Raw genomic sequence first — 15,523 nt, 5'->3', positions numbered from 1 at the left:
TATGTCAATACCATCTGGAATGGTTCATACTAAACAGTTAAATTTGCTCTATAGTTTATAAGCAGGCATAGTGCTTGGCATGCTTGTCAATCTTACATTCATTCGAGTGCACTAATATGTCCTACACTGATAATATTGTTCAGTAAAGTTTAAAACTGCATCTGTATTACGTATACAAGCATTTTAAAAGGGGCCAAACTGCATAACTGGTCCGTAGATAGGTTATACCACCGGACACGTTTTTTTGTTTCTTCAAAAAAATTTGCCTGGAAAAACCCACTTCAATGCACCAAAGCACTGTTTCCATTAAGTTGGGAACTATTAGTAGTCAGGTACAAACCTTTGGCTTAGTTCATTGCTCCCGTGGCTGTGTGCTGCCAGGCTTGCTTGCTTTCTTTGATCAATACTTATTTTCTGTGTTGCTTAACGAGTTTCAACCTTAGGTGTTGGATTTCATTATCATTCGGATCCCTTTTGGTATTTTTGATTTTGTCATACTATAAAGTACGTACTAGTTTATATTAGTTTAATTGTCAATGCTAGCAGTATTTGTGCCGGAGATAATATATGTATCAAACGTATGATTATTTATAAAAGTACGTGGGTACGTACGTACACCCTACATCATTATATATATATATATATGTGTATATATATATATATGTGTATATATATATATATATATATATATATATATATATTGCATTATGTTTTTTCATGATTTAGTAATAGTTAGTAGTACGTAAGTATGTAATCTCTAGGATTTTATCAGAAAATTAAAATCTAAAAAATCTATAAGCTGAAATTATATCGTGACAATAAGAAATGTCAATATATAAATAGTTGAAGCATAATTCTGTCTCATCAAGTGACACATAAAAGCATCAATAGTTGTTGGAGACGCTTAAAAGCGTCAAATTTGTTGACAATTAAAAGCGTCAATAGTCCATGAAGACGTTTGCATCACATTTGTTGACAATAAAAACCGTCAATAATCACTGAAGACGCTTAAAAGCGTCAAATTTGTTGACAATTAAAATCGTCAATGGTCCAGCAAGAGGCTAAAAAGCGTCATAATTGTTGACTAAAAAAAGCGTCAAAAAATAACGACGGCCCAAAATTTGACACTTTTGTAAAGCGTTGATAAAAATAGGATGACACTTTAAAGCGTCGAAAAATGCCTGAAAAGTGTCACCAATGCAAGGTATGTGTAGTAGTGAGGAGCTGAGGATAATACCCAAAAGATATGTAAGGATTGTGTTAGGGTGTGGGCCCTAAAGGAAAACATCGACATGAAGGAGGCCAAATATAAGTTCAACCTAAGGGGTAACCAAGGTTTGGGTTTAGAAACTCTAAGAAAAAGTGATCCTAAAGGATTGTGATCCTAAGGGAATGAGTTCAGGGACAGAAGCGAGCCTAGAACAGGCGCAGCAATGGGTGCGTCCTCTGGAAGAGGCGCATCACCCACTGCGTTTGTTTCGGGATGGGTTCTGACTATGAAAATCAGACTCGGTTGTTTGTTACGGTTGATTGATTATAAAAAATTGATTTTACATGTTAATGATTACACCCGAATGATAAATAGTAAGAATGAATTTTATGTACAATAACCGTCTCAAACCAATTAATATTGACTACAAATGATTATAAGACGAATTAAACGGATTTGAAAGCTTAAAGGTTGAGTTTAAAAAATAAACAGAAACTTTGATGTACGAAAAGTGAGTTTAATAAACCAAGTATTAATTACCGAGTCACTAAAACCCAGATTTGAGTATGAGACAGAATAAACCAACCAGAATGAAGAATTAGCAATTTAAACCGACTAAAGAAGAAAAGGTTTAAGAAAATAAATTGATGAGTAAAATAATTCGATGAAAGCTAATTAAAAGATGTAGGTTGAAAGAAAAGAAAAAAAATTGAAAAAGAAAGAAGGAGAAAAGACCGAATCCGAGGAGAAGAAGAAACAGAGCAGCTGAAAATAGCCTCTGGTAGAGGCACAACAGAAGCTGTGATCCTTCCAGAAGGCGCATCAGTCACTGTGTTTCTTTTACTCGTCAGATCTAAACAGATCTGACGAAATAAGGTTTAAAGCGTGTGTCTTAACAAATTATCGTCTTGGTATTAATATGATGTAAACTCGTAAAACAAAATACAACAATAATATAAACAAGATTAAAAGATGGGATTTTACACCATCAGCCTTACATGTTAGGGTCGCGAGATTTAACTAAATCGGCTTTTAGTGGTAACTCGACTCGATATATGCAAATATGAAAGTGCCCTTAAAAAAGGAATTAAAAGATTGATTAATTAATTGTGTATTGGGTCAAATTGGTCGGTCATGCAAACGTGACTGGTACTCAGAATGATCTGAGCTTACGTGGTCAATTGATCAAGTACGTAGGCGTCGAAAGCTTGGAGCAAGGTCTAGAATGCAAAGAGAGAAGAGAAGGGCGGACACTCGCGTGAGAAATAGGTGAGGCGAAGGCCTCTATTTATACAACACACACGGAGGAATTATGGTAAGAGTAGGATACGGAAGGAAAGATCCGGAAACAACCGACTTAGTTTGAAACACGGAAACTTGGACAAAAACAAAGCCCTGAGAAAAGGCGCAGCAGGTGCCGCGTTCTTTAGATAAGGCGCAGTACTTATTGCGTCCTTTCTCGGGTAGTATTCTTCTGCGCGAGAAAATGCGTTTGACAGCCTGTCGTATTTTAGGCATAACTTTCTCTACAAGACTCGGTGGGGTTGGAAAGCTGAGAGAAAGATCTAGAACTTTGCGTGAAATAGGCCAGACCCAAAAAAGTCGTTATTACCTCGTATAATGGGCCTAAATGTCTGGTTGTCATTTAAGCAAAATGAAATGCAAATTTTGCAATGTAACATTTATGTTTAGCCCAAAGAAGTGACATGAGACTCAAAATGAGATATACCCATAACATTTTATGACATCCTAACCTTAGGCAGACAAGAACATTGCATTTTGACTCGGGTTTTGACGGTCTTAGGAAAATGAAGCAGTTTTTTTTTACCCGGACTCCAAATGTACTCTAATTACTTCCAAAACGACCGTAATGACACCTAGACGACAACCAAGTGTACGAGTTACCTTTTATTAACCGATTAACAAAACGACATAAAATCGCGACTTATGCTAAACATGCGGCCGAATCATCACTGGGTGTTTGGCGGGAGGTGCAGAAATGAGGTATCTACAATCATAAGATAACATATACAAGTGTTTCAAGTATTTTGCATAATGAGTTGATGATGTTGTTAATATGTGAATTGGAGTAATTGTACGATGTGTCAAAAAAATATATTGACGTGGAAGGATTATGTGATTCTTCGAATTTAGTATGACATGTCTAGAGATATGGATATGATGTGTGCTATTTATATAGACTTTTTGTACTTATTTTTCACATATTTCTATGCGATCTCCGTAGGTTTAGGCTACGAAATGCCCCGAATGGTCTACTTTGGTTTACTTGGCTTTAATTGCAGGAATGGACCCGGAAGGAGCAAAACTGAGCTCGGAACTGTCCCTATAGCTTGCATTGAGGAGATCGATGGAATTGGAGTGAAAATACTTCTGCCTTGGGATGCGTGAAGTCGTCTTGGAAGCTAATCGACGTCCTATGTGCTGACACAGTGGTAGCTAACTCAATCTAGCATGTTGACGGATTTAATTGCTCGATCGAATCCTTTTTGGTGCTGAAGACTCCTCGATCGAATTCCTGCCATGTTCGATCGAGAAGAGTGTTTATGGTGTTCCTCGTTCGAGTAGGTGCTATGCTCGATCGAGAGGATTTTGCTATAGTATAATCGATCGAGTACTTTCAACTTACTCGATCGAACAACTTGTGGTCTGGCCCAAGATTTTATTGCGTGATCTTATTTATTTATTATATTAGTTATCTTATTTTGTTAATAAATATCTCTCTTATATAAATATACGAGACCTAATTAGGTCAAGTGAGGATTCATTCAGTTTATTATCAGTTTTGAATCGAGATTAGGAAACTCGCGTTCGACGCTTGCCTTTCTATTTCTCGGATCTTAATTTGTGTAATTCCTTAATCTCTTCTTATTCAATTTAATTCGTAGTATTAATTCCTATTTGCAACCTTTAATTCTCTTGTCTTCTAATTACTGTTTAGGTTATTAGAATTAATATTCAGTTTATGCAATTTTTGTTAATTCATCTTCAAATCATGTCAAATCTAGTTCTATCTATTATTATTAGTTTTATTACCGTTATGAGCAAATAAATCCCAATTGCTAGGATTAGGGGAGCCATGATAGTAAAACAATGACGCTATAACTAGATTTAGGAGGTTTTAATGTGAGAATTGTTTTATAGCAATATAACATTAATTATTTAGTTGAGTGCACGCGACTATTTTAATTAATCCGGTTAAATTCAGATCTAGATCAGAAGATTGGAATGAATAGACCTGTTATGAACTAAAGACTACCCTAATTAGAGCGGAAGCTATTTAGGAAAAATCTAGGGCGGATAGCAGACCGGAAGGAAATTTCAACTACCCTTCCCACTACAGACCGCCTGACCTTACCTTTAGCTGAATTGCGTAATATCACGGTGAACCGGCATCCTAGCATCTTTCTCCCTATTTGATCAGACTCTTTTTCATTCTTGCTAGTTTTAATTGTTATTTCTATTATTGTTTTAAATTTAGTTCATTTAGTTTAGTTAAATCAAATCAACAAAAAACCCTCAATTTGTGACCTTAGACAGACTAGATCACGAGTAGATAACGACTGCCTCCCTGTGGATATGATACCCAGCTTACCTCTACTGCATAAGGGTTAGGTTTTATTTTTGATAGGTTGCGATAATCCTCATCGAATTTTGGCACTGTTGCCAGGGAGGCAACTAGTTTATTTACTTGTTTTACATTAGTTTGTTTTAGTCTCAAGGGATTTTTAATTCCTTGAGAAAGTTCTTATTGTAACACCCCCCGTACACCAGAACGCCTTACCAAGGACCATTCCAGTATATGACGGTGTCACCATCTCGGTTTCCCGAGGAGGTAGATCAAATTAGACAATACAAGAACAATATTATATCATTAGAGAATCACGTTACAATGCCATTCTATTCAAGTTCCCTAGAACACGGTTCAATTACAACACTTGTGATTCTACATCTCTAGACCAATAGCGTGATGACTCGATCCCTCCAATCCCAGCAGCAGTAATCAACAATACCTGCTAAGCCAACTGCTCACCATCCCCGAATGGATCACCGCAGATACCACAAAACAACACGGGGTCAGTACTAGCTAATCAAATATAAGGTAAAACAATAAAGTAAATAGCTGATCATCCACTATCCCAACTCATCACCTCGTATACACACCGACTACACACGGAGTGTGTAGTCCTGCCAGATTACCCATCGCAACAGGTAATCCTCGCCGCCAGTGGGTGACCGCAGCCCATCCCCACCTAGTCCAGCTCCTCACGAGCGACTAACAGTCCCTGTCCCTTAATGTGCACATCCCCTCCCGTGGCGGGTTCCACGGAGGGCGAACTAGGGTGTGAAGCCACTCCCGCAAGTGACTCCACCACAATCTCAATCACAACATCACAGCTGTCACACGACAACGTCAACACTACCACAACCACTATACTCCGATGATCAGCGGATAGCCATGATTCACAATACAATCATAGAATTCAATTCAATTAACAGTAGACTGAGTAGGGAGACCCTACCTCATAACAAAGCATGAAAGACTTCCATCTATAGCCACGCACAACTCCATTAAGCACCCTAACAAAGGTAACCATATCCTATTACACAACTATACTCAAATAATCATACAAAAGGACACAAGGCAACAACTTACCTAACCTTGCACATCGGTGACGACATAGACAACCACCATTCACGATCACCTCGCTCCGCGAATCCCGACGTTCCCATGGTAGGGGTTAGGCTAACTCCTTAGAGGTATGAGGCTATGGAGTGATTGAGTAGGGTGATGGTCTAGGGTTAGAGAAAGAGAAACTGTCGAGGAAATGAGAAAAATAGAAATGAATCTCGCGAACTCGCATTTATAAAAACGCGTCGACAAAGCGGTCATACTCGGTCGAGTATAAGAACACTCGGCCGAGTAGACTCCACTCGGTCGAGTATTGGTGATACTCGGCCGAGTGGCCTCCGCTAGGTCGAGTAACTAACCTATACATCTCCTATTATTACCAAATCGATCCTACGCTATCCATCCTGCGGTCCGCTTGGTCAATAAGTCGGTCAACAACGTTCCTAAAGATCCTGGGTGTTACAATCTTCCCCCCTTAAAAGAACTTCGTCCCCGAAGTTCAGCCCGCACGACACTCCCTGCAATATTACATACCGTGACCTTAACCATCTTCACAAAGGTACACAAACTCACAATATCCATACATTACCATCAACTAACTTACTCGACGACAATCATCTATCACAGCTACCTTTCTAAACAAGAACCTATTCACAACACAAGTATTCGCCCTATACCTACACAAATATGCAATTGCAACACTTTACACAATGTAAGAAAACCATACACACTTGTACTACCACGTTCCATACGTTTATATTTAAATACACGAATGCAAGGCGATACACCATTGCGAAGCACATAAATACACCATCACCACATTCCGAACACGTATATCATTTATCATCAATTGAATCGAATCTTCATATTACTTGATACCCTTGCGCCATAAAACTTTTCATATTAATTGAATGCAACATAGATGCAGCTTAAAGAGAACATGATTGTAAACCAGTAATCCCGAATGTGAGCATACCTAGCATACATATGATTCTAAATATTTCATAAAATTAACCACTTATACATAATTAAGATACATTTTTCATAAATAAAATACTTGTCATAACACTTGAGTTGAGACCCCCGTGTATAGTATAATCTTTATATTACTCGAATACCACATAGCTATCGCTTCAAGGAAACATCGACATAAGCTATCGCTTCAAGGAAACATGAACATAAATTTCGAATGCTAACTACATACATGTGATTCCAAAATCATAGATATAACTAAACACACATCTTACATAACTAAATACTTAATTCTGCGACATTACTCTTCCCCTCTTAAAGGAACTTCGTCCCCGAAGTTCACTATTAACTAAAGCTACCGCGCACCCCATGACGGTGACATTACTCATAGACCCTTGTAGCATACCCCAGATTATGACACTACATACTCGTGACTCATAAGGACCAAAACATTACAGCAACCTAATAACGTATGACACGGTCCGTATAATTAATGAGAAATGGCAGTGTGACGCGAAAATCGTTGAGGTAATTATCACTGTAACCAAACATATCTCCATATAAGACTTATTACAACCACTACGCTGGTTGCGTAAGGTGTTACCTTTCACATAATTTCAATGGTTCGAGTCTTCCTCCCTGAAACCACTCAAGTTCCTGACAACCAAGCAACGTCGTAACACAAAACATTCTCAATCACGTTTCCATGGTATAACTATCATTCACCTATGTGGACTATTATGGTATAAAATAACGTGATAAGACATGGACCACTCCTCTATACAGTTATCATATAAACTTCACCAGTGCCTTCTGTTACCTCAACATTCGGCCGAGTATGAGGGCTACTCGGTCGAGTGGGCAATACTCGGTCGAGTGAATTTGTTTACTCGGCCGAGTGAGCTCTACTCGGTCGAGTACGGCGTATACTCGGCCGAGTTTTCATATCCAGAGGGCGTTTTAACGATTTTACATAGAGTATTCACAATTAACCTGCACAATACTTTCCGCAGCAGTAACAAACATAACAAATCCCAACCAGAGTCGACATTCCACACATCCGCCTACGATAATTAGCTAACTAACGGCCTTATGGCCAGATACAGTCATCCAACGAAAAATACCAAATACCGAAAGCAACATCTAAAGAAGAGATAATAAATCTGACACAACAAAACAAGTCTATCACCACCAAATAAGTCTAACATCCAAGAAATCAACTAAATCAGTCTAACATCCAAGATCAAAGAACGAGGACCCTCCTCCATGTCATCAACGCCACCCGCGCTGAGAGGTACTCGCACTGAACTCCCCGCACCGGAAAACCTGCGCTGCCGAGTAGTCCCCTCCCGGTGATCGCCGGGAGTTGGCTCCCACGGTCCCGCGAGGTAGCAAACTCGGTCTCCTCCGGAGGTCTCCGAAACTCGGGTCCACCCCATAATCGTGGAACACTCCCGTATCCACTCCCGGTCCTCTCCACCAAACAGTGTGCCAAATCGGTCCCGATGCCCCGATTAAGGGTCATCTCATGAAGGTTGCGGAGCACCAAAGTAGAAGAGATCCGCTCAGCCAGCTCATGAGGCTGCATCCTAGAGTCATGCACCGTAGGGTACGGCGAGAACTGGTAGGGGTGGTAAGGGTAAGAGTCGGGAACAGAGTAAGAGGGCTCGGACACAAGCGGGTCTCCCCTAGGTGCCTAACTCCACGACGCTCCCTAGGTGGGGGAGGTGCTGCCGCCGCCCCTCGGCACGGTGACAGGCTCGGGTAAGTCCCGGAAGGATCCGCGGGTCAATCGGGTAAGACCGGGGCTCGGTCAGGGATGCCACAAGGTTCCCACTCGGCCAAATGATCAACAACAAGGAGATGAGTGGGTCGGAAGCACCATCCACATAGTCCCTCTCACCCTCCAAGCATACGACCCATCATCCATCTTCCTCAACCATCGGTTCTGACGCCAATACTGGGCGTCTATGGTAGGTACAACCTCAACATACTCATTCCCCTCAGGAGGTGGGGCCTCAAAGTCGGCCGGTCCCGCCGAGCTAGGCGGGTCACTATGGCCCCGCAAGCAATAAATCGGGTCTCGTGCCGTGCCATGCGCTCCGACTAGAGCACACTATACCAGGGGCACTGTAGTAAAACGGTTTCCGGCGGTGGAGGTTAAGGTAGGACACAAGAAGCATGACCTCGTGAGAGTTGAGTTTACTCACGTCCTCTCTCGAGTAAAGTAGACAGGTCAACATCCTTAGAAACATACGAAGGGAAACGTGTTGAATATCATTAATCAAAGCATGGCAGCGACGGTAGGGGCGGGTCCGGTCAAATAAGGTAGGTACTGAGGTGCGCCACTGTTCTTGGCCACGTCACTAAGGTAGTCATCCTCCTCAGCCTCTAAACCTAAATGGTCAGCCAACTCATCCAGGGTAAGCTCATGATCCCTATTCATGAGACGAAAAGAGACGGTCTTTCCCTTCTTATCATACACAAAAGAACTCAAAAACTCTAGGGTCAAGTGAGGGTATGATTTCTTTCTCAAGTGATACAACCCCTCCATGCCCAAAATTTTGAAAATGTGAACTATGTCTTCCTTAATCCCCAGAGTCTCAAGAATACTAGGGTTGACACAACGGGTGGGGCGAAAAGGACGACGCATAAGAGCCACGAAAGCCTTACGATGATCAAAGTTAGCGAAAATTACTGATGGGTGAGCCGCCACCGGCGGTACAACCGGTTCACTGCTACCTTGCCCAACCTCGAGTTGGACCTCCGCGCGAGGTCTCTTGTTGGGTAAACCTCTAGTTTTCACCATACTGCAAGAAAAAACATTTTTAACAAAGGATCGACACTTGAAAGTTCTTAACACAAAAGACGGACTGTTCTACTTGTATATCGATTTTGGAATAAGCTTTGGAAGATAAACTATCAGAAATCACCATGTATTTTACAACTCACCTAGTTTTAAGTTTTCAAATTGCTTCAAATCAGGAAATACTCATCAACAATAAGAAGAATTTCGTTTTGTTAACCCTAGAATTCAGAAAGTAAATTTTACCTCATGAAATCAATCAACCAAAGATGTACACAAGTTCTATATGTGTTCACATTCGAAAATCAAATAGTTTAGGACAAGATTCAGATTGTTTTTAGCAAGAAATCGAAATATAGTATACTAATACACAATGCCTTTGAAAACAATAAAGGAATTTGAGTTTACATCTTACCTTAAACTGAGTTAGGGCAACTAAGGACAAGTGTGGCACCAAGATTTTACCCAAAAGCTTGAGAGAAGAGGAGTATGGAGTTTTAGAGAGAAGAAAAGATGATGATGGGAGGCGGAAATAAGAAAGAAAGGCACGAATTTAGGGTTTTTGTATAACCCGCAATTGGCCTGCTACAGCAACACTCGGTCGAGTGTTGGGAATACTCGGCCGAGTGTTCACTACTCGGTCGAGTGCTTACGATACTCGGCCGAGTGTGCAATACTCGGTCGAGTACCATTCTTACTCGGTCGAGTTTTGAGGACCAGAATGGATTATTATCCTAACAAAATGGGCACTTGGTTATGTAACCCCGACACTCGGCCGAGTTTGGTCCACTCGGTCGAGTACTCGCATCTACTCAATCTAATTTTCGAAATAAGGAAGGAGTCGTAACTTTTCTTTGTGCTCGCAAAACCAAATAACATCGTTCGGAGTTCGGGATTCCGGCTCGTCACAATTAAAGCCTGATTCCTACCACGTAAACACACAACAACACGTATATCTGCACATTCATCTCTAGACAATCATTACTTTCACTTTATCCCTCACTATACCAAGAAACTATTTTTTGTACCCATAAGGCACATGTCACAATCCAATTATGGTAATTACCAAGTTTAGTTCTATATCACATCATTTCTACTTCCGCTAACCACCAGACACACACCTTATTCACATTTGCAATCCAATAATTTTACACCTAACACATTCCAAATAAAACAAATTGATTCAGTTGTCACTGATCACACATTGCAATAATTCCATATTCACTTCCACTTTTCTACACCTCTAACTAACTTATATCGCTCTATTAATAAGTACGCACACTATAGATACACACAGCACACAACACTTAGCAATCCACAACTCACACTAGCTACCCTTTTCCCGTGTCTGGTTTAAGTCCGATGGGGCCATGATTTTGAAATGAGGGCGCCTACTCACCCAAAATCTAGCATCGGCTGGGGCTCCCAACGTACATACACCAGGTTCATTTTAATTGACACCCTATGTTCATTATTTTCCTTAGTTCAGGTTCCAAAATCGTCGGCTCTGATACCACTTTGTAACACCCCCCGTACACCAGAACGCCTTACCAAGGACCATTCCAGTATATGACGGTGTCACCATCTCGGTTTCCCGAGGAGGTAGATCAAATTAGACAATACAAGAACAATATTATATCATTAGAGAATCTGTTACAATGCCATTCTATTCAAGTTCCCTAGAACACAGTTCAATTACAACACTTGTGATTCTACATCTCTAGACCAGTAGCGTGATGACTCGATCCTCCAATCCCCAGCAGTAATCAACAATACCGCTAAGCCAACCGCTCACCATCCCCGAATGGATCACCGCAGACACCATAAAACAACACGGGTCGATCTTGGCTAATCAAATATAAGGTAAAACAATAAAGTAAATAGCTGATCATCCACTATCCCAACTCATCACCTCGTATACACACCGACTACACACGGAGTGTGTAGTCCTGCCAGATTACCCATCGCAACAGGTAATCCTCGCCGCCAGTGGGTGACCGCAGCCCATCCCCACCTAGTCCAGCTCCTCACGAGCGACTAACAGTCCCTGTCCCTTAATGTGCACATCCCCTCCCGTGGCGGGTTCCACGGAGGGCGAACTAGGGTGTGAAGCCACTCCCGCAAGTGACTCCACCACAATCTCAATCACAACATCACAGCTGTCACACGACAACGTCAACACTACCACAACCACTATACTCCGATGATCAGCGGATAGCCATGATTCACAATACAATCATAGAATTCAATTCAATTAACAGTAGACTGAGTAGGGAGACCCTACCTCATAACAAAGCATGAAAGACTTCCATCTATAGCCACGCACAACTCCATTAAGCACCCTAACAAAGGTAACCATATCCTATTACACAACTATACTCAAATAATCATACAAAAGGACACAAGGCAGCAACTTACCTAACCTTGCACATCGGTGACGACATAGACAACCACCATTCACGATCACCTCGCTCCGCGAGTCCCGACGTTCCCATGGTAGGGGTTAGGCTAACTCCTTAGAGGTATGAGGCTATGGAGTGATTGAGTAGGGTGATGGTCTAGGGTTAGAGAAAGAGAAACTGTCGAGGAAATGAGAAAAATAGAAATGAATCTCGCGAACTCGCATTTATAAAAACGCGTCGACAGCAGTCATACTCGGTCGAGTATAAGAACACTCGGCCGAGTAGACTCCACTCGGTCGAGTATTGGTGATACTCGGCCGAGTGGCCTCCGCTAGGTCGAGTAACTAACCTATACATCTCCTATTATTACCAGTCTGATCCTACGCTATCCATCCCTGCGGTCTGCTTGGTCAATAAGTCGGTCAACAACGTTCCTAAAGATCCTGGGTGTTACACTTATTCTTTTCTCTTAGTTTTGTTTATGCCCAGGTCCAACAGGTTAGAGTTAGTGCTAGCTAATCCTGAACCAGAGAGGACATTTCACCGTAGACAAAAATTATTGAGGGAAATTCGTCGAGAGGAAGCCTTGAGTACTCTTGTCCCAGTTCTAGATAATTTCACTTTTGCAGAAGCTCGGTCTTTAGAGCAACACAAATCTATTTCTTCAACCGTTACTAAATCTGCGAAGTGCCTAACATTGCTACTCATTCTGAGCCGACAGCTGATTCTATTAATAAGGGTTTCAAGCTTTCAACTAATGAGGGGAGTACTTTTGATATTCGCCCTCTTATATTAATTTGGTGGAGAGAAACCTGTTCAGAGGAGTAGCTGGTGAGGATCCAAGAAAGCATATGGAGATCTTCATGGATTACTATTCTACTATTCCTGCTACTAAGGGAGTGATCCAAGAGAAGATTAAGGAAGTCTTGTTCCCTTTTTCTCTTACTGATGGAGCCCGGGAATGGTTAACTGACTTGGAAAAGACTTCAGCAGAAATTACTGATTGGAATACCCTAACTCTTGCTTTCTATAAGAGATACGACCCGCCATAGAAAACTAATGCATTCAGAGGGCAGATTACAAGTTTAAAACAGAATCCAACTGAGAACTTGTATGAAGCATGAAGTAGATTTAATAAGTTGGTTAGGTCTGTCCCACATCATGGGTTTTGCTAGTGGTTTTTGTGCAACCAGTTCTACAATGGGTTGTATGTTGACCACCGTGCTATTTTAGATGCTGCAGCCAATGAAAGATTTCAGAAGAATATCGATGATGATAAGGGCTGGCACATTAGAAAGGAGATGGCTCCCCATTGTGCTGAATATGGGAATCCAAGGAGTGGTACTAGAACAGTCGCTGGAGATAATAGTGCAGTTGTGGCTCAACTGGAAGCCATGAATGCAAGATTTGATAAGCTAGAGGCGCAGGCTGCAGGAAATCAACAGACGGTTCACTTGTTGTCTAGACAAGAGACCGTCTCATAAGAGAGATGTGGTGATGATGGCCATAATGCAGTGGAGTGTTTAGCTGAGAAGGAACAAGTATATGCCTTTCAACAATTTAGGCAAGGAGGCTCTTACTTTAATAATCAAGCTGAAGTTCATCCCAATTTGAGGTGGTCTAGCAAAAATGTTTTGAATCCTATACCTCCACCGCCGCAACAACAAGCCTATATTCCGCTGCATAAAAATCAACAACAAGGCTTTCGAAAGCCTTCTTCTTTCCCACCGCCGCATAAGAAAGGTACTTCTTCTAGTTTAATAATGATATAGCCGAGTTGAAGTCGATGGTGCAATCACTTGCACTTCAAATGCTGAAAAGTGACCAAGCAAAGGATGCTTCTATTAAATTGCTTGAGTCCCAATTAGCTCAATTGGCTACTAAGCAAGCTTCAAGACAACCAGGCCAATTACCATCACAACCTGACAAGAAACCACATGAGACGGTAAATATGATCAATTTGAGGAGTGGTCTTTCCTACGAGGGACCCAAAATGCCAAAGGAGAATGCTGAATTTTCAGACTCGGAGGTTGAAGCTACTGTTCATGGGAAGTCGTCTTTTGACGAAATAGTGACTGATTCACATGGTGTACTCGATCGACCAGTTTCTGATGGTCGATCGAGCAAGTTTAATAAAGAAATGCTCGATCGAAGGGATAATAATGCTCAATCGAGCACTGAGGAAGACAAGCTTCTAGATCGATCACCCCAAACTGTTCGATCGAGCAATAATTCTGAGAAAAGCTCTTGATCAAGCGGTGTAGTTGCTCGATCGAGTGACATTAATGCTGAGAATGGTGATTTTTCATCTAAATCTAATTTGGATGATAAATCTATGAATGAAGATAATTCCTATAAGCCCCAAGTTCCATTTACTGGGAGGCTACGGAGGACAAAGCCGGAACAACAATTTGGTAGATTTGCTGATCTTCTGCGAAGTCTTAAAGTTAATGTGCCGCTTGCTGAATTACTCACCCAGGTACCCTCTTACTCAAAATTTATGAAAGAAATTCTTTTACGTAAGAGGAATTTTGATGAATTTGAAACGGTGGCTTTGACTAAGGACTGCTCTGCACTTCTTTAGAATAAGACTCCACCGAAATTTGCTGACTCGGGTAGCTTTTCAATTCCCTGTCATATTGGGACTTACTTGATTGATAATGCACTTTGCGATTTAGGAGCTAGCGTAATAATCTTACCCCTGTCTCTTGCGAAGAGACTTGGTTTGACAAAATTTCAATGCATAAACATGACCGTACAAATGGGTGATCACTCATTATCACGGCCGTTAGAACTCTTAGAGGACATCCCTATTAGGATCGGGAAATTATTTATTCCCGTTGATTTTGTAGTCTTAGACATACCTGAGGACTCATACACTCTCATTATTTTGGGAAGACCATTTTTGCATACTGCTCATGCAATAATTGATGTCGGGGCTAAGACTTTGAACTTTCAGGTGGGTGGGGAGGATTTGACATTCACCCAGTTCAGTGTTCGCAGGGCGCCCATGCAAGTCATGCCGTGCAACGCTATTCCCTCTATAGACCCCAACGAGGATCTCTCTAGTACTAGTATTGAGTCGTATACTGCTGTTATGACACCTCTGCCCTAGTCTGGGAGCAAATTGGAGGGTCATTCTACTGTTTTCGTTTCTACATAACTTAGCGGATTGGATTGTGGAGATCATGTTTGTTGGAATATGTGTCCTCCGACAATAATGCCATCACAAATGTTGATTATGATGATCACATGTTTAAATCTCATTTTAAGAATACATGTGGTATGTAATATCATTTACAGTCTACTGGTCCACACATATCGGTAATGATTGGCTGACTAGAGTTTGACATTACTGTCGTGCGACGGTGGTGATCAGTTGATCCCCTTAGGTCATACCTAAAAGGTGACACTCTTAATTGATTATTTAATTGACCGAATGTCGATACGGGTTAATTAAATTGCTTAAAATTGACGGACGA

The 15,523-nt window shown here is 41.3% G+C and overlaps 1 protein-coding gene across 1 annotated transcript; it reads left to right on the top strand.

Moving 5' to 3' along the window:
- The first annotated feature begins 13,827 nt into the window (after nucleotides 1–13,827).
- On the top strand, nucleotides 13,828–15,156 carry LOC141627990 (uncharacterized). The gene is made up of 3 exons (XM_074441186.1): nucleotides 13,828–14,128; nucleotides 14,387–14,520; nucleotides 14,626–15,156. The coding sequence occupies exons 1-3, from the start codon at nucleotides 13,828–13,830 to the stop codon at nucleotides 15,154–15,156; spliced, it is 966 nt and encodes a 321-aa protein (XP_074297287.1).
- The last annotated feature ends 367 nt before the right edge of the window (nucleotides 15,157–15,523 follow it).

Source organism: Silene latifolia, chromosome Y (assembly GCF_048544455.1).
Source record: "Silene latifolia isolate original U9 population chromosome Y, ASM4854445v1, whole genome shotgun sequence".
Taxonomy (NCBI): Eukaryota; Viridiplantae; Streptophyta; class Magnoliopsida; order Caryophyllales; family Caryophyllaceae; genus Silene; species Silene latifolia.
Note: the sequence above shows the minus strand (reverse complement) of the source record. Positions and strands in the feature narration are given on the sequence as shown.

Bases quoted from the DNA above. Each gene is read 5' to 3' on its own strand.
- LOC141627990 (XM_074441186.1), top strand. From the start codon at position 13,828: ATGGTGCAATCACTTGCACTTCAAATGCTGAAAAGTGACCAAGCAAAG. The intron at 14,129-14,386 runs GTGTACTCGATC...CTATGAATGAAG, and splicing joins AATAGTGACTGATTCACATG to ATAATTCCTATAAGCCCCAA. The intron at 14,521-14,625 runs GTACCCTCTTAC...GCACTTCTTTAG, and splicing joins TTGCTGAATTACTCACCCAG to AATAAGACTCCACCGAAATT.